Below are 20,505 nucleotides of genomic sequence, written 5' to 3' on the forward strand. Positions count from 1 at the left end.
ATATTTTTTCCACCTCAATGCCCCCTTTAGTGGCTCCGTACATATGAGTGTGTTACCTTGCCACATATGCACATGCATAATACCTTAAAAATAGCTTGTTGAGGAGAGATGAGTTATTAATTTTCCAAGCAATTAGGCTTACGATTTTCACAAGCATATGAATTATTGTACCTATTTACTTTGAAAGAGGGACCAGAGCCATATCTAGAGACAATTACATAGAGACTTGCATAGAGACTCTTTTTACTTGGATAAGCAACCACCAACACCTCAGCAACTGCATAGTAACACTCTAGCAATAGCCCACAACACAAACAACTCACATTTTCTTAAAAAAAAAAAACCTAGTTAAAAAAAATGAAACCCTTTTTTTAAAAAAAATCTCAAAGCATAAAACTGATGCTTAAGTTATTAACTCAGCTGATAATAAATTATGCATTTTAGATATTTTTGCTCTTGCCTGTTAAATATGCACGCTGCCACGCACATGTTTTCGAAGCAGGATGAAGCAGCACGTTTGCACAGAGTCCACGTGCATCAGTGAGAGCAGTGCACGCGGTCGCGCCCGCGGTTCACGTCACGATGATTCGGTCTCGGGAATTGTACCCCAACCTGTCTGTGATGATAACACGGGTTTGCTCTAGTTCAGGTACTAAAATGATCATGATTTAAGTCTTTAAATGAACCGATATGGTTTGGTGTCTTGTTAAACTATAGTACCGAATCGAAGTTGCACTCTGCATGATATTGATTAACGTTAAGGCAGTGATTGACAGGTTGTTCATGGTCAGCTGCTCATCTTTACATTTTTATCGCGTTTTTATATTACTAACTTTAACACGTCAACGTTGGTTATTTGGTGCAAAAGGTGAATCACCTCTCCTATTAAGAGGTCGTACTGTTCTTTGCTAATCCTGCACATTCATGGTGAATCTGGGTCAAATGAAACCCAATCTTTTGAACAGGATGCAGGTTTTAAACGGTTAGAATACATTTTAAAGTTAGATTACATGTAGGACCGCGTGTAACTTGTTTCTGGCAATGTAGTTGCTTTTTACACCACTTAGCATAACAAATTTGAATACAAAAATATATATATTATATTACCTACAGCATGCTTATTGTTAATGTTTAATTGTCAATTAACAAAAAAATTCTACCATTAATATAACATGTATTTGTATGTATATTATATTTATATAATTGTATGGTATGGATTATATTTAAATATTACAATCATATAAGTTTATTAATAATGTACTGTTAAATTGGCGCTGAGAAATGTGAATGTCAGTGCATTTTGGGAATAGTAGTTTTCATTAACTTTTAAAACGAAATAACGTCTTTTAGATTTATTAATCTCAATTAATCATATTCTACTGTTCGTTTTGAGCTCTTTGCATATTCCCTATGGTTGAAAAAAAAAAATTTTTTAAATACACTGCTCAAAAAAATTAAAGGAACACTTTGAAAACACATCAGATCTCAATGGGGAAAAATATCATGCTGGATATCTATACTAATATGAACTGGGTAATGTGTTATGAACAAAAGGATGCCACATCGTTTGATGGAAATGAAAATAATCAACCTACAGAGGATTGAATTCAAAGACACCCCGGAAATCTAAGTGAAAAAATGATGCAGCAGGCTTGTCAATTTTGCTGAAATTTTATTGCAGCAACTCAAAATGGTTCTCAGTAGTTTGTATGGCCCCCACGTGCTTGTATGCATGCCTGACAACGTCGGGACATGCTCCTACTGAGACGACGGATGGTGTCCTGGGGTATTTCCTCCCAGATCTGGACCAGCGCATCACTGAGCTCCTGGACAGTCTGAGGTGCAACCAGGTGATGTCAGATGGACCGAAACACAATGTCCCAGAGGTGTTCTATTGGATGTAGGTCAGGTGAGCGTGGTGGCCCTTCAATGGTATCATTCCTTCATCCTCCAGGAACTGCCTGCATGCTCTCGCCACATGAGGCCGGGCATTGTTGTGCACCAGGAGGAACCCAGGACCCACTGCACCAGCATAGGGTCTGACAATGGATCCAAGGATTTCATCCCAATACCTAATGGCAGTCAGGGTGCCATTGTCTAGCCTTCAGAGGTCTGTGCGTCCCTCCATGGATCTGCCTCCCCAGACCCTCACTGACCCACCACCAAACCGGTCATGCTGAACGATGTTACAGGCAGCATAACATTCTCCACGGCTTCTCCAGACCCTTTCCTGTCTGTCACGTGCTCAGGGTGAACCTGCTCTCATTTGTGAAAACCACAGGGCACCAGTGGCGGACCTGCCAATTCTGGTGTTCAATGGGAAATGCCAATCGAGCTCCCTGGTGCTGGGCAGTGAGCACAGGGCCCACTAGAAGACGTCGGGCCCTCAGGCCACCCTCATGAAGTCTGTTTCTGATTGTTTGGTCAGAGACATTCACACCAGTGGCCTGCTGGAGGTCATTTTGTAGGGTTCTGGCAGTGCTCATCATGTTCCTCCTCGCACAAAGGAGCAGATACCGGTCCTGCTGATGGGTTAAGGACCTTCTACGGCCCTGTCCAGCTCTCCTAGAGTAGCTGTCTGTCTTCCTGGAATCTCCTCCATGCTCTTGAGACTGTGCTGGGAGACACAGTAAACCTTCTGGCAATGGCACGTATTGATGAGCCATCCTGAAGGAGCTGGACTGCCTGCGCAACCTCTGTAGGGTCCAGGTATCGCCTCATGCTACCAGTAGTGACACTGACCCTAGCCAAATGCAAAACTGGTGAAAAACAGTCTGAAAAGATGAGTGGGGAAAAAATGTCAGTGGCCTCCACCTGTAAAACCATTCCTGTTTTGGGGGTTGTCTCACTGTTGCCCATCTAGTGCACCTGCTGTTAATTTCATTAACACTAAAGCAGCTGAAACTGATTACCAACCCCCTCTGTTACTTAACTGACCAGATCAATATCCCAGGAGTTTAACTGACTTGATGCTATTCTCTGATTAAAAAGTGTTCCCTTTATTTTTTTGAGCAGTGTAATTCTCGTTAAACACAGTTGTTTTGTAGTTTTACTATATCAGAAGCTGCTTGTAAGTTAAGTTCATGAACAACAACAATCTGCCTCTGCCTGAATCTTTCCCTCCAATTCCCTTAGATTCGAGTGGCTCTGCTGTGATGAGAGAGGTGTGGAACACTGACAGCTCCTTTACAGGTAAAACTGTAAAACTTATTTATACACTCACACACTAAAAGTCACGAGTTTTCAACCGCAGCAGTGAACCTGCTGCTATTTAGAGCTGAACTGAATATGCATTTGTATCCATATAGTTATTTTGAGTATTTAAAATATATTTACTTTAAAGGGATGGTTAGTTCACCCAAAAATTAAAATTCTGTCATTAATTTCTCACCCTCATGTCGTTCCAAACCCTTAAGACTTTCATTCATCTTCGGAACACAAATAAAGATCTTTTTGTTTAAATCTGAGAGCTTTCTGTCCCTCAATTGACAACTACCAATTTGACGCTTCAAAAAGTTCATAAAGAGATTGTAAAATTAATCCATGCTGTATGAATTGAGCAGTTCAGTCCACATTTTCTAAAGAGACTCGATCACTTAATAGGATGAGCAGATTGAATTTAGTTCATCTTTTATTTTATATTTATTTTTTTAACATACATCAACTCAGTTGTGGTAAACGGAAGCTCAAGCATGTTTGCCTGACGAGCGAGAACCAATGAGGTTCATTCCCATGTTACACAGCACATTTGATCCTCTGCAAGAACCAATGGGGTTTGTTCTCGTGCACCAAGCAGGTTCGGTTGAGCTTCTGTTTATATTCGCTGATCAATGCTTATATGTGAATAAAAGCCTAAATTCAATCTGTTCATCATATAAAGCAATCATGTCTTCAGAAATTTTGGACTAAACCGCTCAATTCATACAACCTCTTTTTATGAACTTTTTAAAGCGTCAAAGTGTAGTTGCGTAGCTGCCAGTGGAGGGTGTGGTAGATTTTTCTTCTTATGCACCTGACTCCTAATTACCTGGGGCGTCTCCAATCGACACCCAAGCGTCTACAGTCGACACTTAATAATATTTACCTGGGGCGTCTCCAATCGACACCCAATCGCCTACAGTCGACACTTAATAATCTTTATACTCTAGAACTGCGTCTACAGTCAACAACTGGCTTCGAGTCGGACGACGTCTCGTCCCTTTTACTATAACACTATCAAAGTGTCTAGTAAGCTTCCCTAACTAACTTTCTGCGCAGCATTAACTAGACAGACTCCAGACAATGCCTTTGAATATGCTTTAATCACGGCTAGAGGATCTCAGACAAATTTCAGAGAGAATCCCACCAGCAAAAAGAATACAACAGTTTTTATAGAATAGGAGCATGGCGAAAATGACATAATACAGTTACATGATTTCCCTACAATTTGATTGGTTTTTCATAGGCAGACCCTTCTGTTACTAGATGGAAGCAAACTCTGTTTTCTTGATTACCTCATTGTTAAGCACAAGTTTTCAAACCTAGACACCTGTCTATTTCATTTCCCCAATTTGTTATTTATACACTCACACACTCAAAGTCACGAGTTTTCAACCAAAGGGTTTGGATTCAAAAGCATATGAATGTTGTTCCTGCAAGAAACATAAACGTTAGTTATGATTAATTAATAAATCCATCACAAGGGACAGAAATCGTTCAGATATCATCAAAAGATCTTCATTTGTGATCCGAAGATGAAAGAAAGTCTTTTGGATTTGGAACGACATGAGGGTGAGTAACAATGACAGGATTTTACTTTTTGGGTGAACTAACCCTTTAAATGAAATATACTTTAAATATTCCAAATAACTCTATTATGGGTACAAATGCATATATATATATTCAGTTCCATGGGCGTCGGAAGCAAACAAAAATGTGGGTGGGTCATCCTCCAAAATGTTTTTACTGGAGTAGATTAAGGGTGTTCCCGAAGCCAAATACCTTATCTAAAATCTCTATGCAATAATGAGTGAAGTGAATGAGTGAGAGTAAAAATGAAACAAGTGCATAGATCCGTCTATGCGTGCATCTCTCAGAAGTCAGAGCTTGGCAAGAGTAATATCAACTATAATAGGCTACTACATCATATACATGTTCTACAATATGATATTGTATATTATTGTATGTATATTTAAATGATTTAAGCCTTGTGCAATATGATACTCGAATGAATGGAATAAGCACGGCACGATCACAAATCAAACAGCGCATTAATTGCCGTCTCTGCGCATCTCCGTCTCTCAGCAACCAAACCAGCTCTAATAGCCTATAATCAACTAAGATTCATATACATTAATTACTACTTGATATGTCTATTTAAATGTATTAAACTTATTTCCTGTGTAGCGCTGAGGAGGTCTCTGGATATGCGGCATCTGGATGGTCTCAATGCCAAGCTCAATGATGATAATAATAATAATAATAATAATATGTTTAATTTATATAGCACCTCAAAGACGCTTCACAATAACCATAAAGAACAAATAATCAGTTCATACATAGATGGACAATAGACATTTGCCCAGTCCAAGAAATGAGCGATTACAGTTGCATATCACATTGCAATTGGAATACAGACAAAAACAATAACAGAAATAAAAACAACACTATTTACAGACAGCATAGAAGGTGGGCAGTTGAAGCAATGGTCTGATGCAACAGACTAATGGTAGGTAAGGAAACATTATGACTAATACAGAGTTATGGAAAATGTAAAAAATAAAATAAAAAATTGCTCCATCGTAAAACTGCCCTCGAAGGCAGGACAGGGGCAAGTTTAAGTTCAGGGGCAGTAGGACATCAGTTGCCACCTGAGTCAAATCCATTCCTGTTGTTGAAGACACCTCATATAGACCTATAAAGTCTTGATGAGGGACAAGATTATATAACGGATACATATGGCCTCTTGTTCAACCCCCGACACATCCTGGGTTCCATCAATTATAATGGAGTAGTGCAGGTTGGGCAACCCCTGAACAGTATTTGCAATTCCCCTAACAATGGAGTTGGCGATGAGATTCAAAATCACATTTTGAATTTCAGCACTGGTATAATTGTTGGTGGGCTTTCTTAGCCAGACTTTAAGCACATCGTCATCCTCTGTTCTCAGTTGCAGAAGTTGCCTTACATTCCCTTCATCATTACCATGGCCATGCAGAGCTAGACCTTGGCGGGCAAAAAAACGTATTGACTTCATTATTTTGACCAGGCATGATCTAGCCTCTCTCTGCTGCTGCTCCTTCACTGTGGATAGCTGTGATTCAATGCTTCTTTTTTGGTGGGTGTATGTTGTTGTTGCCACTTTATGAGCTTGACCAATTTGTCAATGGTTCTTTTCCAATTTCGAAACCCAGTTGAGACAATAGCTGGATCCATATTTTTGGCAAGTGTGCTGCTCTGCTCTGTTGCATGGAATGAAAACAAAATGTGCCTTTGGCACTGGGAGAATAATGAAGCCATGGATAGGTTTCAAGAGTCATCCACTTGTCATCCTGACTCTCACTCTCTTCCCTGCCTAATCTTGTGCCGCCTTTCTTTCCTTTCTCACTCCCTGGCTCTCTCTCTGGCTCCTAGAACTGAAAAAAGATGTTTGCCATACTCCTAATTACTGGGACCCAAAACTACTGTACACAACAGCAATACCACTGCTGTTGCTTTGTCAAAGTAACTTATTACACTTCCTGAGTAACTTGCCCAACACTGGCCATAATCAAATCAGTTCAAGTTGAGAAAGAGAACCTTTCATAATGTTGTCAAAAAAAAAAAAAAAAAAATCAAACTTACCTGAGACTCCCTGTCTCTCACTGTCTGTGCCTGCCTATCTCAGGGTTCCCGCGGGGTCTTAAAAAGTCTTAAAAAGTCTAAAATTCTGAACTTTAAATTTAAGGCCTTAAAACGTCTTAAAAACGGCCAGATTTCGTCACTAACTTGAATGAGAAGCAGCAGAAAAAGACGCAGCAGAATACTCAGGTTGTCCCTGACTCTGCAAACGTGGAGAAAAACATGCTGTCTGAACGACGCCTCTGACATCGTAACGTTAGCTATTTCCCCTTACCTAGCTGCTTTGATGCTCTTATCCATAGCTCTTATCTTATACTAACTAGCATGGAAACAAGCTATGGTAAAGTCAGTGAATAAAAGACTAACACAATGATGAACAAGTAAAAATAATCGCAATAACATGTGGTTTTACTGAATAATTAAGTAAATATAATTTAAAGAAACCTCATTGCTTGACTTGCTACTCTCTGCTGACTCAGACGACGACATCTTCCGATCCTACGTCGGCCACCGTAGCTTCTCATTCGAGTTTGCAATTTGAATGCTTGGCCTTGAGTGACTGACTGTTTGGAATTCGCAAATCTCACCACTAGATGCCGCTAAAAATCACACACTGCACCTTTAATTCTTTGAGATAATAGGCTATAGGGTTCTTACTTTGCGTTTCGGTGCACTAAAAAAAAAGTCCTGATGTCTGTCTTTTTTCTGCCAAGATGGTTAGCTGGCTGGCTAACACACACACACACACACACACACACACACACACACACACACACACACACACACACACACACACACACACACACACACACACACACACACACACACACACACACACACACACACAGTGTTCAGGTTATTTACAGTAAGAGAAGGACTTTGTTCTTTCATCTATTACCTTCTATAATGGGTTTCAATGTTGCTAGTCAGTGAGGATAACCATACAGTAGCACCTTAGCTTTAATATCAACACATAGCACTGGTACAACAACAAGCTTTTCTCATTGACCAGGATTCAAAGAGCTGCTAACACAGGTTGATTGATGTACTGTAGCTAGCTAGCAAGCCTGGCAAAAACGTCAGATAACTGTAAGTGTTATAACAACATAGTTTAAGTGTAACTGTAGTTCAGTGCTGCAACAAAGACTACATGATGCCTTTAAAAGCAACAGGTGATCAAATTATGAATGAACATTCACTTAAAATACCAGCTTGTTTAGTGATAGTATGTGAGCACACAAGCAGACCCACCAGAGCTAGATATCAAAGACTAGAAAGACAGTTCACTTCTATTACTTAAGAATGGGAGAAACTGTCCCGCCTTCTAAGTAAAAGAGCCAATCACTGATTGGTAAAGTCATTGCATCACTACATCGATCTGTTAGAAGCTACGGTTCCCATAGGAACCTGAGACTCGCGCTTAGGACAGCACATGTGCATTGGCTTGTCTAGCCTGAAAAGTAAGGGTTTGGTGGGACTCTGAATGTATCAAGTGGAATGGATTTGAGCAGCTGCATGGAAATCAATGCTGTAGCTAAAACACGGAATGGAGTTTAATTTGACTGACGGCGCTCTGAAAAGTGAACAGACATATGCGCTGAATTAGAGACGGTAAAAGTGAGTAGGTCCAATATCATTGGTCTTAAAAAGTGGGTGGGTCTTGTCCCACCCATATACAATGGTTCCAATGCCCATGTTCAGTTCAGCTCTTCGGCATGTGCACTTAAAGCAACACCAAAGTACCTTTTTGTACCTTAAAATAATGTTTCCAAAATCGTTTCAGTGGTTCATCAACTCGTAACAGGGTGAATGGATCTTCTGCATTCGCTTTGCGACCCTCTATCGGCTATAACCGCACCATGCAAGTTTGCCAGATCGGGTAGCGAATCTGTAGTTCGACTGAGACGGCAAGCGTTACTATAGCCGATAGGTGGAGCCTATATAAAAAATAGCTGTTTCTGATGTCGCAATTTTATAAAATCATGCAACATACTCTACCTTAGTTTTTTCCAAAGCCGATGCTGGATAAACAAATGGCGTGCGTGCGACGGTAGGCTGCAGTAGGCTAAATTATTTATGATAGCGGTAATGGACAATTCTGCTTCCAACCTGTAGGGGGACCGAAGAAGAAAAGTGCTTTGGTGTTGCTTTAACTCAAGCATATAAAATGCAATACATGATAATTCTCAAATACAGTAATTCTAGATACTATTTGCCATGTACCTTGTTATGCGTAATAACAGTAAGATAATTTAACTAAAAACATAACTAGCCTCTACAGAAATTAATTCCTCCTGATAAACATCATGAGTTGTCTTGTGTGGCTTGAGTGTATCTTTTTCATGTCTTTTCAACTTTGTGTTTTGTGTGTTTAAGATCATGACGGCCGCTGGTTGGGGGTCCATCAAAGTTGGGGGTCCGTCAAGGCTAGTTTACACAATGATCCAGTACACTTGCAGCATCGTGGTGGAGCCCCAGGACCGTCTTGGCCGGGACCCCGCAGCAGGTTTCAGAACGGCTGTGTTAATGTGTCTGTGATGGGTGGTCAGAATGGGATGTCCAAACAGAGATTGTAAGTATTGTTGCAAATGATTCAGCTTCATAAATAAGGATTGGATGTTTGTAATGTTTGCATGTAACTCCCTGCCCATGTTATGCTTTTCCTGCAGTTCTCCATATGGACGTCCCAGTTGCAAAGGAGAGAGGCGAATAGACATGATCAGAAGTGCACACAGATTCATTGCAGAGGATAAAGGGAGAGATGAAAAAACATGGTTCAAAATTACAGTAAGAGTTCAGCAAGAGTTCACCCAGACATCATCATTTTTTCAACTTTACAGTGTTCCTAAATAAACCCCATATAATTCTGCTAAAGATCTCTTTTGTGTTTCACAAAGAATTAAAAAGTAGAATTGGATTAGAATGACATGATGGTGTGTAAATGATGAGAACTAGTCCTTTAACATTAGTGTTTACTACATCACAATAGAGTTAACATCATATTAACCACCCAGTGGTAAATGAATTAAGTATTAAGCTCCACAGCAGAGAGATTTATCCGCAATAAGATATTAAACCTAACAAGCAAAAGCCATTAATTTATCTAGACTCCTGATGACTGTGTTGTTCATACTTTTGTTTCACAGATCCCACATGGAAAAAAGTATGATAAAAGATGGCTACTAACATCACTACAGAATCTCTGTCCCATTGCATTTACTCCATTACACGTAAGTGATCGTAATGATATATATCGTTATTCTCTATATCTGTGCGCACTGTTTCTGAACTCCCCGAAACGCCTCCATTGTAGTCTCGAGTTTTCTTCCAGGGACATGCGTGTCACCTGGGCTGGGCTTACTTGTTTTTTTTTTAATAACAACAAAAAAAAGTAATATTTTTGGCAAATGTAAAGGCACTTTCACACCAGAAGTGACCTGAATAAGCCTCAGGCTAAAAGAAATGCAAATTCACGCCTGTACACTAAAGGGTGCAATAAAAATAAAATAAAAAAACGTTTCAGCTGTTTAGCCTTTCTGGATTGAAGAAGAATAGGATGCAAGAGGAGAAAGTTCAACACTTACTTGAGCATTAAATAATTTTAAAAAAAATGAAACAGAAATGTAATGTTTATCTAAAGTAATATTTGTTTATTGTTATGGTTGAAGTGGATCTCTGAAGGTCAGCAGCAAAGGCATTGGTTAATAAAGTGAGATAAATACATTAAGTATATTTGTGTAATTTAATATATTTAACTATTGCAGTTTTGCGTAAGATTCTGAGATTGCATTTCACTGTTTTAATTCATTTTATGTAATACTAAATCTGTTTTTGTTTTTTGTAAGTGAGATGAGTAAATGGCTGCTCACATTTATTCTAAGACTACAATAACCATCATGTTTACACATCAAACACAATGCCTGTGAACTTACGATTTCTCTCAAAATGGGGACTGGAGAGCTGCCAGTCAATAAATGGGAAAAAAAATAACTTTGTGTTACTTATTTGAAAAAGTAACTCCGATATTTTGTTGTAAATTAATAAAGTAATATGTTACTTTATTAGTAACTTGAAAAAAAGTTATCTGATTACATAACGTAACTCAAGTTACTTGTAATGCACTATCCCTAACACTGGGCATAATAGGTCCCCTTTAAATCACCAAATTACCAATACATTGTTTTCAGTTGATGCTTCACATCTTTGTTTGTCTGCTTGTGTCTCTCTGTGTTTTTGTCTAGTACTCCACAGAGGGACATGCAGTTCATTTCTATCTGGAGGATATTGCCACTGCCAGCGCTCTGTGCAAACTCACACGCAGAGTTACAGACAGTAAAGGGCAGAGGGTACTGTCCTGCTTCATGAGTTCTTAAAAACATTCATCTTGTACTAATGGATCCTGAATTCCATGTTTTTTGTTTTCCAGGTGGTCGTGCTTATGAGCCATTGTTCCAGTCTCCCCTTCCTCCAAAGTGAGCTGAAACCACAAGATCTGGAACATTTAAAGGTCTGACCGACAGCTGCAGTAACATTTGTGGCCTACAGGTGGCAGCTGCTCCATTCAAAGTCAGCATGAAATGGAAATTGCAATAGTTTTTTCTTCCCTATTGTGATGTATATCCAAGTGAAACGGCTTCTCAAAAAAATGAAGGGTGGGACTTGATTTTGTCCATCGGGAATTGGATGGTTGTGGTTTGCTATTGGTGGATCTCATGAGTGACAGGCTGTCAGAGAAGAGAAGTCGCTGCAAGAGGGAGGGGAAGATATTTTGATTAAAGATTATGATGGCACATGAATTGAAAATAAAATGATGTGCACGGTTAAATTATTTATAATAAATGCTGCAATATTCCATGAAAACAAGAATTGTGAATTTTGATTTCATGGCAACTTTAACTGTTGCTATTCTTTTCTGCAGCATTGCATGTCCAAACGCTTCGATAGTTCCCAGAAGTCTCTCAACCTGAGCAGCATCCGCACTGATCCAGGTAAAACTATACTGAGGGTTTGAGTGCTCAAAACACTGACACTGCACAAAAAAGTTCAATAAATTCCCCAAGTCAAGATTAATACAGTTATCCATTTGTCAGAAATGAGTTGAGAGCTTTTCAAAGTGAGAAATTAGATCTTTACTTTTCTTTTTTTCACCAGACTTGGTTTCTCATAATATTGAGATAATCTTAAACCGAAAAAGCTGCATGCAAGCTGTGATCAAAATCATACAGGAGAATATCCCAGAGGTAAGACTTGGGGGCGGTTTCCCGGACAGGGTTTAAGTAGTCCCAGACTAAAATGTATGTCAGAACTGTGTAAACTAAAAACAGCGTGCACTGACATATCTGCAGTGCCATTGTTTTGTCTCAATATACACAACATGTAATGTTTTTTGTAAGGTAACTCTTTAAATGTCCTAATATAACTAACGCAAAGTCCTGGCTTAATCTAAGCACGTTCTGGGAAACCACCCCTTGGTGTTTGGGGTTTGTTCAAATTATTAACCAGAAATATAAGCAATAGTAATACTGATTGATGCCTTAGCAAATACCACTGATTATTCTCTTTTAAAGTGCATTTAACTGGGTAATGTTGGCGACAGAGTAGCTTTAAGATCCTTTACATTCACCATGATGTTTCGAGAAGTGTGTCAAAGGCCTGGTGTTCATTGCATCACAACCTTTTTCCTTCATCTAACCACCGTGAAGTATAAATATAGCAGCTATATCTAATCAAGCCAAGCTCAGCCATAGTGTCTAGACAAAAATAGGAAATCAAAACATCCAGCTGGTGGAAACGTTGAACTATGTGGTTATATTTCTAGGATAAACAGCTGTGGGTACGTCACGGTCAGAAACTTATTCCAGGAAACATTTGTCAGGTGTCTCAGAGTGATATGGGGTCAGAGCTTATTAGCACATGCATGATAGTAGGGCCTGTCCAATACCAACACTTGTGGTCTTGGCCACTTGACAGCGTGTACATGTGACAGGAAGTAAGTGCGCAAGAATGTCCCAGGTCGGAATAATGCTCAAAACTCAGCGCCCTTCTCTATCTCTAATACCGCTTCAGAGCTGTATCTAAAGTTAAACGTATCCCATCATTCATCATGTTCAGGAACCCAATTTGGGAAACCCTGCTTTCATGTAAACAAACGTTTAAAGTTTGAAGGAACATTTTTTTTCTGTCCCAATCTCTCTTTGATCCTTCACAGATGTTGTGCTTGAACCTGAGCAACAACAAGCTGTATAAGTTGGATGACATAGCAGAACTGGTGAACAAAACCCCCAACCTGCAGTCACTGAACCTGTCTCATAACGAGGTGAGAGACGCTCAGGCCGCTGCTATTACGCTCTTCTATTTACATCGATAGTGAGATACGTTTGTTATATTATTAGCCCACTTAAATCTTTAGCTTCAATTTATTCTGCAAGCTACACAGAATTTACTTTCAGTGTCTGTTTGACCTGATTCTCTGTCTCTGTAGCTGAAGTCGGAGCAAGAGCTGGATGTGGTGAAGGGGTTCAGGCTGGTGGAGCTGTGGCTGGACAGGAACCCTCTGTGTGATCACTTCAAAGATCAGACCTCATACATCAGGTCAGTGCCAGTGAGCTGGGACACACATTGTGAGGTTAAAGGTCAAGGTTGATATGATTAGCTGACAGATATACTAAATCTCGGTTCCTTATGAGACATAACAGCAGACCTGTTGGTTACGTAACTATCGAGATGAATTCCTTCACAGGTTTTTCTTTGGAGATCCAGGGTTACCATGGCCTTGAAAAACTTGAATGTCTAATTTTAAAAGTGTGATTTATAGACCTGGAAATGTCATGTTAATTAATAAAATCTTAAATATATCTATCTATCTATCTATCTAAAAAAACATTTATTTATGCCAAGCTCCAAAAAAGTTATCAGAGTAAATGATTACTCGCATATATTATATATTTTTTAAATATTGCATTTATTATTTTATATCTGAATGACATCCATGATGATCCACCTAATTTGTCAACATGGCCGTAAGCTATTTTCTGTGAATGTGCGAGACTTCTGATTCATTAGCTGCTATAGGGAAATAACTAGAAGAATAACAATGTGCAGTAAACGTTTATGACTATGATGACCATGTCTACATGCCTAAATGCATTGAGCTGCTGCCATGTGATTGGCTGGTACACTAATAAAGTGTGTGCGTATAAACACTATTGTTCTGTTTTTGCAAACAAATAAAACTATATATACATATAGAGAGAGTTTTATGTGTTTGCAAAAACAGAACAATGGTGTGAAAACCATTTTTATCTGGTTTGCTTTTCATTTTCATATATATTTTTTTAATTCCGCAAAACTAACTGAACTAAAAAGAATAAATAACTGTTAATATTATACTTGCCCTGGTCAGGTTATGGGACTCCAATTAGGATCAAACTAATTGTTTAAATTAGTGATAAACTGATATATCAGGCCAATTAATTGGCTGATATTTGTCAGTCAGAACAAGTGTAAAGGCTGACTCCCCATTCACTTTATTACTGTTTCTCTCCCAACTAACTCCATTCTCATGGCTAAATGAAGCTTGCTGGAGTTCGTTGGCTATTTCTCTATGGGATGCTTTTTGATGGATATCAAGTCAGCAGCCATCATTGCTTCTGAAATGCACTCATCCAAAGTCAGCATTCATAAAAACCACATCAACAAAACCACAGCATCCACAGCAAGTTTGTTTTGGTCGTTTGATTGTGTCATTGTCTTATTTGTCATTTCTTCCCTGCGCTTACATGGCTTTCATTTACAAAGTCATTTGAGAACTTGTCTGTCTGTTAAAGTAAAAATTCTTCTCTTCTTCTAGTTTAATATTCAGAGACTGCTGCAAATAAGCAGTTTTTAGGTGAAAGCATTGCATCCTGAAAGTTATAGTCCTTTTTACTTTCAATAATGGTGTTTTTTTTTTTTTACACGTTGGGGTGTAGTTGGGTGACAGCAACAGGTAAGTGAAATTTGGGTTTAAAACTCTAAAAACTGAACCAATCCATCCAGAGAGTGTTGAATAAAAATAGGGTTAAAACTATTTTTTTGGGGCTGATCTTGCCACGATATTACTTCTAAATATTTTATTTCATTAGTTTCTTGATCAAAACACATTTCAGCAATCATTCATTGTATTTGCATAAAGAATAAACACAAATCGATTAGGAGAAATTACTTGAGAATGCACATGTGATTTTGGTGTGTCTGCTGTAATAATGAGGTGCATCACTGTTTTCCTCTTGTCTCCCGTGACAGTGCTGTTCGGGAGCGATTTCCCAGGCTTCACAGACTGGTGAGCTTTTTTTGATTTGTCAATAATGTTTTGAACCAACTGGACTGAATGTACGGTGCAGTTATTAGTGTTTGTCAGAAATTAAGTCAGTCAATCATTGATTAGTCAAGGACAGGATGCCTGATTCCAGACTGGCTTCCAAAAGAACACACACCGATTAAGTGTCATCAGACACTCTCCTGACTGGAATAAAGCAAACGTAAATCAAAAATGTGCATGATTCATCAGTTCACATTATTACAAAGAAAAAACAATGTTCAAATTTATATCATCAAAATGTAGTCACTAACAGTTGCATGATGTGAATAAAACATGCAGTTTTCTTTGTAATGTTGTTATTTCCATAGGACGGTCATGTGCTTCCACTTCCGATCTGCTTTGACTTGGAAGCACGCACACACATCCCTCCTTGCAAGGTAGCCTAGAAGTCTGCACTGTTATATTGACCTGAAGCATGTCAATTAAGTGTTTGACTGGATGTGTCTGTAACACTAATTCAGGGCAGTTGCTTTGTCTCCGATGAAATCCAGGGTCTCATTCAGCGTTTTCTGCAACAGTAAGTGCATGTGTGGAAATGTTTTACCAGAGGTGCCTCTTAATGTTTTCCACTGTAAGCATGCTTTTATCAGCAGTGATGTGTGTTTGTGTTTGTTTTGTGGAAGTTATTACTGTGTCTATGACTCTGGGGATAGACAGCGGCTGCTGGAGGCGTATCATGATGGTGCCTGCTTCTCTCTCAGTCTGCCACCCATAAATAATCCCTCCAGGTGCAGTGTGATCGCTCTCTGTCCTTAAAACACTACTCGTCGAGATTAGCATTAGGCTGTCTTTAATATGCCATTTATCAGATGTATCACAAAATCTAACATAAACAGGGTAATATTAATTTCAAAATGAAAAGAAATAAATGGCATTAAAATTGTGTATATATATATATATATATATATATATAAATATATATATATATAAATATCACATATGCATGCATGCATACATACATGCACTATATTGAAGAAAAATGTGATATGCGATAACTTGTTTAATGCAATACGATAATGCTTTAAGTGTAAAATCAAAAAATTAATGAATTAAATATGTATTGATTCATATTAAAGCTACAAAAGTTATTCAGTCAAGAGCAGTGAGTGATTTTCTGACAGACCGCAGCAGGTTTACTGTATTAGGCTGCTGTCACATAAGACCCAATGCATGAATCCTATTGACACACAACCGATTTCTTTCACAACTGTTTACGTTACTCAAGTCTTAAGACATAACTGACTGTGTTAACATGAATACTCTCTAAGACAGGCATTTTGACATAACTGTGTGTATCTGACTGTTTGACTGCAATAAGCCGCAAAAGAAAGTTGAATTGGGTTTTGTATGCTGTTCGAGAGGCGTTTTTTGTGTGTGCACTTCTGGTGTGTGTCAGACGCAAGAACCACAATGAGTTGTTTTCCGCAGCTTATTGAGCTTAATAACTCTTTTTATCATCAAGCAAGCCACACATAAGTAACAATCGCGTACCCGGTCTGTTCTCTGCAATATGCATCAACCTAAAACTTTGACTTTTCGCAACTTTTTGAAGTAGCCTATTATAACAAAAATAATATTTTTAAATTATTTATAAATATATATATTGTTTCATTATTTATTTTGGGGGTGAAATGTGACCCAGACTTTTGTTAGATGCATCCACATTGTACACTTTTATTAGTGGGGAAGTACATTTAAATGAAAAATAATTTTTAATGTTTGTAAACGTTGCAAAATTGTACCGTTTATTTGTGGTCTCATTTCTTTTTCCTATAATTTTGCAGGTGCAGGTTGAAAGATTATCATAAACACAGCCGCAATATCAAGAACATCAAAGATCCCTGTATGTTTCAGGAGAAACAAGCAAATTAGAGTTTACAGTGTTAAAAATATATATATTTGTCATGTACAGCCATCTTCTTCTTTATAGCCGGTCGGTTTCGCTTGCTAAAACGCACTCGCCTGACTCTGGTCGCCTTCCTGAGTGAGCTCCCAAAGACCCAGCATGACATTAATTTAATCAATGTTGATGTCAACACATACACAGTAAGTTCCTCAATGATTTTAACACTGTTATCACTGGAGCTATTTACAATTTTTGACGTCTTGTTGTTTTCCTGTCTTTTCCATAGAGCACTTTATTAGTGTTCACAGTGAGTGGAGTGTTCAAAGAGGGTGAGTCTTGCTTGAACACAGTTACATGTCAAAATGACAGTGTGTTCATCTCAAAATGTTTATTTTCTTCTCTTCAGTTGATGACAAATCGAGAGACTCTGTCAGGGCGTTCTCTAGGGTCTTCATCACAGTTCCAGCTCAGAATTCTGGGTAGGAAAAGCCAACAGTAAATCACAACCGTGACTAGATAAAAACACTGTCTTGCTTTTATATGGTTATCTTAATTTACTGGCTTCTCCCTGTGGACACACTGTCCAGCTGTTGGGTGAATTTCACAGAATGAATGTTGACTGTCCAACAGCCAATTAAAAGAATCACCGTTAATCACTTGAGCAAATATCCTCTTGGTAACATAAAGTTGATTTGATGCATGTTTATTGGTATCTGTTGCATCTTGCAGCCTGTGTATCGTGAATGACCAGCTCTTTGTGAGGAACGCCACCACTGAGGAGATCCGCAGTGCGTTTGCAGCACCAGCTCCAACCCTCTCGAGTATCCCAGTGCCCAGCATCTCTGCACCCCTGCAGGAAATGCTCTCCGCCTTCTCTCAGAAGTCTGAAATGAACCTGGAATGGTCTCAAAAGTGAGCAGTGAGGAAAAACCATGCCCTTACACTTGTAGGTCTTACAGTGCCCCTATTATGCTTTTTAGTTTATTGGCTTTCATGAAAGCCCGGAGATTCCGGAAAATACATGGATAATGTGTCCCGGGATCGTTTGATTTTGGTTCATTCACACTGCCAGTGATTTTTCCGGAATCTGTGAGTGCATTCACACACATCCCGTAAAGATCCCGTAAAGACACGTGACGTCAGGATGTGTTGTAGAAAGACAAGTCTAATCTTCCGCTACGGCTCTTTCCATTGTAGTCGTGCACTTGGTGGATTTTTTTTTACGCAGCGTCTTAAGTTTACTAATGATCTGCGCTTTCGATCTCGAGAAACCAAGCTCGAGGATTTTTTTCCGTACCGTTCCACAAAGCTGGCGAACAATCTCAGCTTCAGCGCGGATAATAGGAGCTCCTGGTCTCTGCTTCATTCTAGTTTGCACACATTTTTTCGTTCTTTCTTTGTTGATGACGAACACAAGCAACATTGGTCCTGGATTGATGAAATTTATGCATCATTATTGTTCGTATCACTGTGTATCACGGAGCTGAAATTCAGATGTGGTAATGGGCGTTTGGTTTTCTGATACGCCCTGTAAGTGGTCGACCAATCACAACAGACTGGGCCATCTGACCAATCAGAGCAGAGGAAGCTCTCGGAAAGGAGGGGTTTAGAGAGACCGAATCCTTTATCGAACAGTTTCAAACACAATGAGAAAAGAGCTGATGCTGCAATGTGTATTATGAAAAAATCTGTGTTTTTTTTGTGTTTTTTTTACTTTAGATGCATGTAAACCTGTTGAATGAGACCTCCAGAACAAAATTAGGAACCTTTAAAATAGCATAATAGGGGCACTTTGATTCTAGAACTAAATATGGATGTTTCTATGGATGATGTGTGAAATGGTAGGGCTGGGTGATATCAAAATCTCTGCTTTTGTAAATAGCATCATATTTATTTGTTTCCAAGGATGTTGGGCTGTAAGTTATACTACAGTAGATATATTTGTGCAGTTATTTGTAGGACTGCTTTGCATTATTTACAGGTGAGAGTCCCAAAAAATGAAGTACCTTCTATTTGAAAAATATTTCATTTAGAAATGGGCATTATCACATGGTTATTTAGGATATACATTTTTTTTTTTTTTTTGAATTTCCAGTGAAAATACTATACTATACTATACTATACTGTTACTTCGTAAAGTTGCATTTATTTTAAAAGACTTACTAATATAAGATTTTGGTCATACCGCCCAGCCCTAGTCAATATTATCCTGATTCTGTTGGTAAGGCTTGTGTGTTGCTGTTAGATGTCTGCAGGATAACGCGTGGGATTTTCACAGAGCAGCTCAGATTTTCACGGAACTAAAGGTATGAATCTGCTTGGCCGACAACAGAAATGACAGTTTTTAGTAAATGGTGTATAATATGTCCTCATTTCATTTCAGCAGTTCTGTGCTGTCAATAAACCATTTTTTAAAATGCATTAACTATTGAAAACCTGACTTAGTTTAAAATGTTCCAAAAGCTGATTAACCATCTCTAAACATGATGTCTATCTTTGAATAGTCGTGCTGAAATTTTAATTTTAATTCCTTCTTTGAGATCAGGTGATTTGTGAACATGTAAATCATTACAGTAAATTTATGTTGGTTTTACAGTGATCAGATATATAGTTTGAGGTGGACCGTGTGCTATTGAAATCTCGTCACATCCATTTGAGACTTAAAAACTAGCCATTCATCATATATTTTATTCTCTTTTAGGCTCAAGGAAAGATCCCAGAAGCTGCTTTCATAAAATGAAAACAACAAACAAACAGAAATATATATGAATACCTGTTTGTATGTACATAGTTTTATTTGTTGTTTAACAGGCATTTAATGTGTGATGTCAAACTGAAATGAAACAAAATCTTGTTTTATATTAATTGTATTATTTTATTTTATTTTTTCCTTAAAAAGGATGATACATCAGGTTTGTACATTCTACAGCACTGTTTCTGTATTCATTTTAAAAAGTACATTTCTGTTTTAATTGTGATTGTCTAAAATATGTGCTGCGCTTTTGTTGGTGTTGAGCTAAATTTTCGCAGAAATAAAGTTTGTTTATTCAGGCTATTCTCAGCAAGATAATAAAACATCAATACCTAATTAAGTCTTCACTATATTAAAGAAAGATCATTTTGATTATTGCTAAATATAACTCTACAATCATGAGAGAACACAGGAGGAATATTTGGCCCTTAGAAATTCCAGATATGTTTGGGAACATGTGACTGAATTTATGTTGGAGCAAATAAATGAAAAGCAGCCAACAAGTGCATAACATACATCTGACAGTGGCTAGTTGCATAAACTTAGCCTCTGTTAAGACTATCTTAAGAGATAATTTGACCAACTAGAAATTACTCAAGAGGTTATCAGACTTTTCTGATTCAGATTAGAACAATCTAACTTTTTATGCAACTGACTTTTAAAAAATTAGGACCAGTCTTCAAGAAAATCTTCAACTAATCTAAGCATTTTATGCAACATGATGCACTC

General features: G+C 38.3%; 1 protein-coding gene across 1 annotated transcript; it reads left to right on the top strand.

Moving 5' to 3' along the window:
* The first annotated feature begins 4,607 nt into the window (after positions 1 to 4,607).
* On the top strand, positions 4,608 to 20,079 carry nxf1a (nuclear RNA export factor 1a). Its single transcript, XM_084133131.1, has 21 exons — positions 4,608 to 4,770; positions 9,196 to 9,391; positions 9,489 to 9,606; positions 9,966 to 10,049; positions 11,061 to 11,165; positions 11,246 to 11,326; positions 11,738 to 11,807; positions 11,971 to 12,059; positions 13,028 to 13,135; positions 13,301 to 13,410; positions 15,103 to 15,139; positions 15,487 to 15,555; positions 15,640 to 15,695; positions 15,802 to 15,906; positions 16,963 to 17,021; positions 17,109 to 17,224; positions 17,311 to 17,353; positions 17,431 to 17,503; positions 17,754 to 17,936; positions 19,270 to 19,330; positions 19,726 to 20,079. The coding sequence occupies exons 1-21, from the start codon at positions 4,734 to 4,736 to the stop codon at positions 19,762 to 19,764; spliced, it is 1,839 nt and encodes a 612-aa protein (XP_083989257.1). The 5' UTR covers positions 4,608 to 4,733; the 3' UTR covers positions 19,765 to 20,079.
* The last annotated feature ends 426 nt before the right edge of the window (positions 20,080 to 20,505 follow it).

This window comes from Abramis brama (assembly GCF_963993115.1).
Source record: "Abramis brama genome assembly, chromosome: 13".
NCBI classification, from domain to species: Eukaryota; Metazoa; Chordata; class Actinopteri; order Cypriniformes; family Leuciscidae; genus Abramis; species Abramis brama.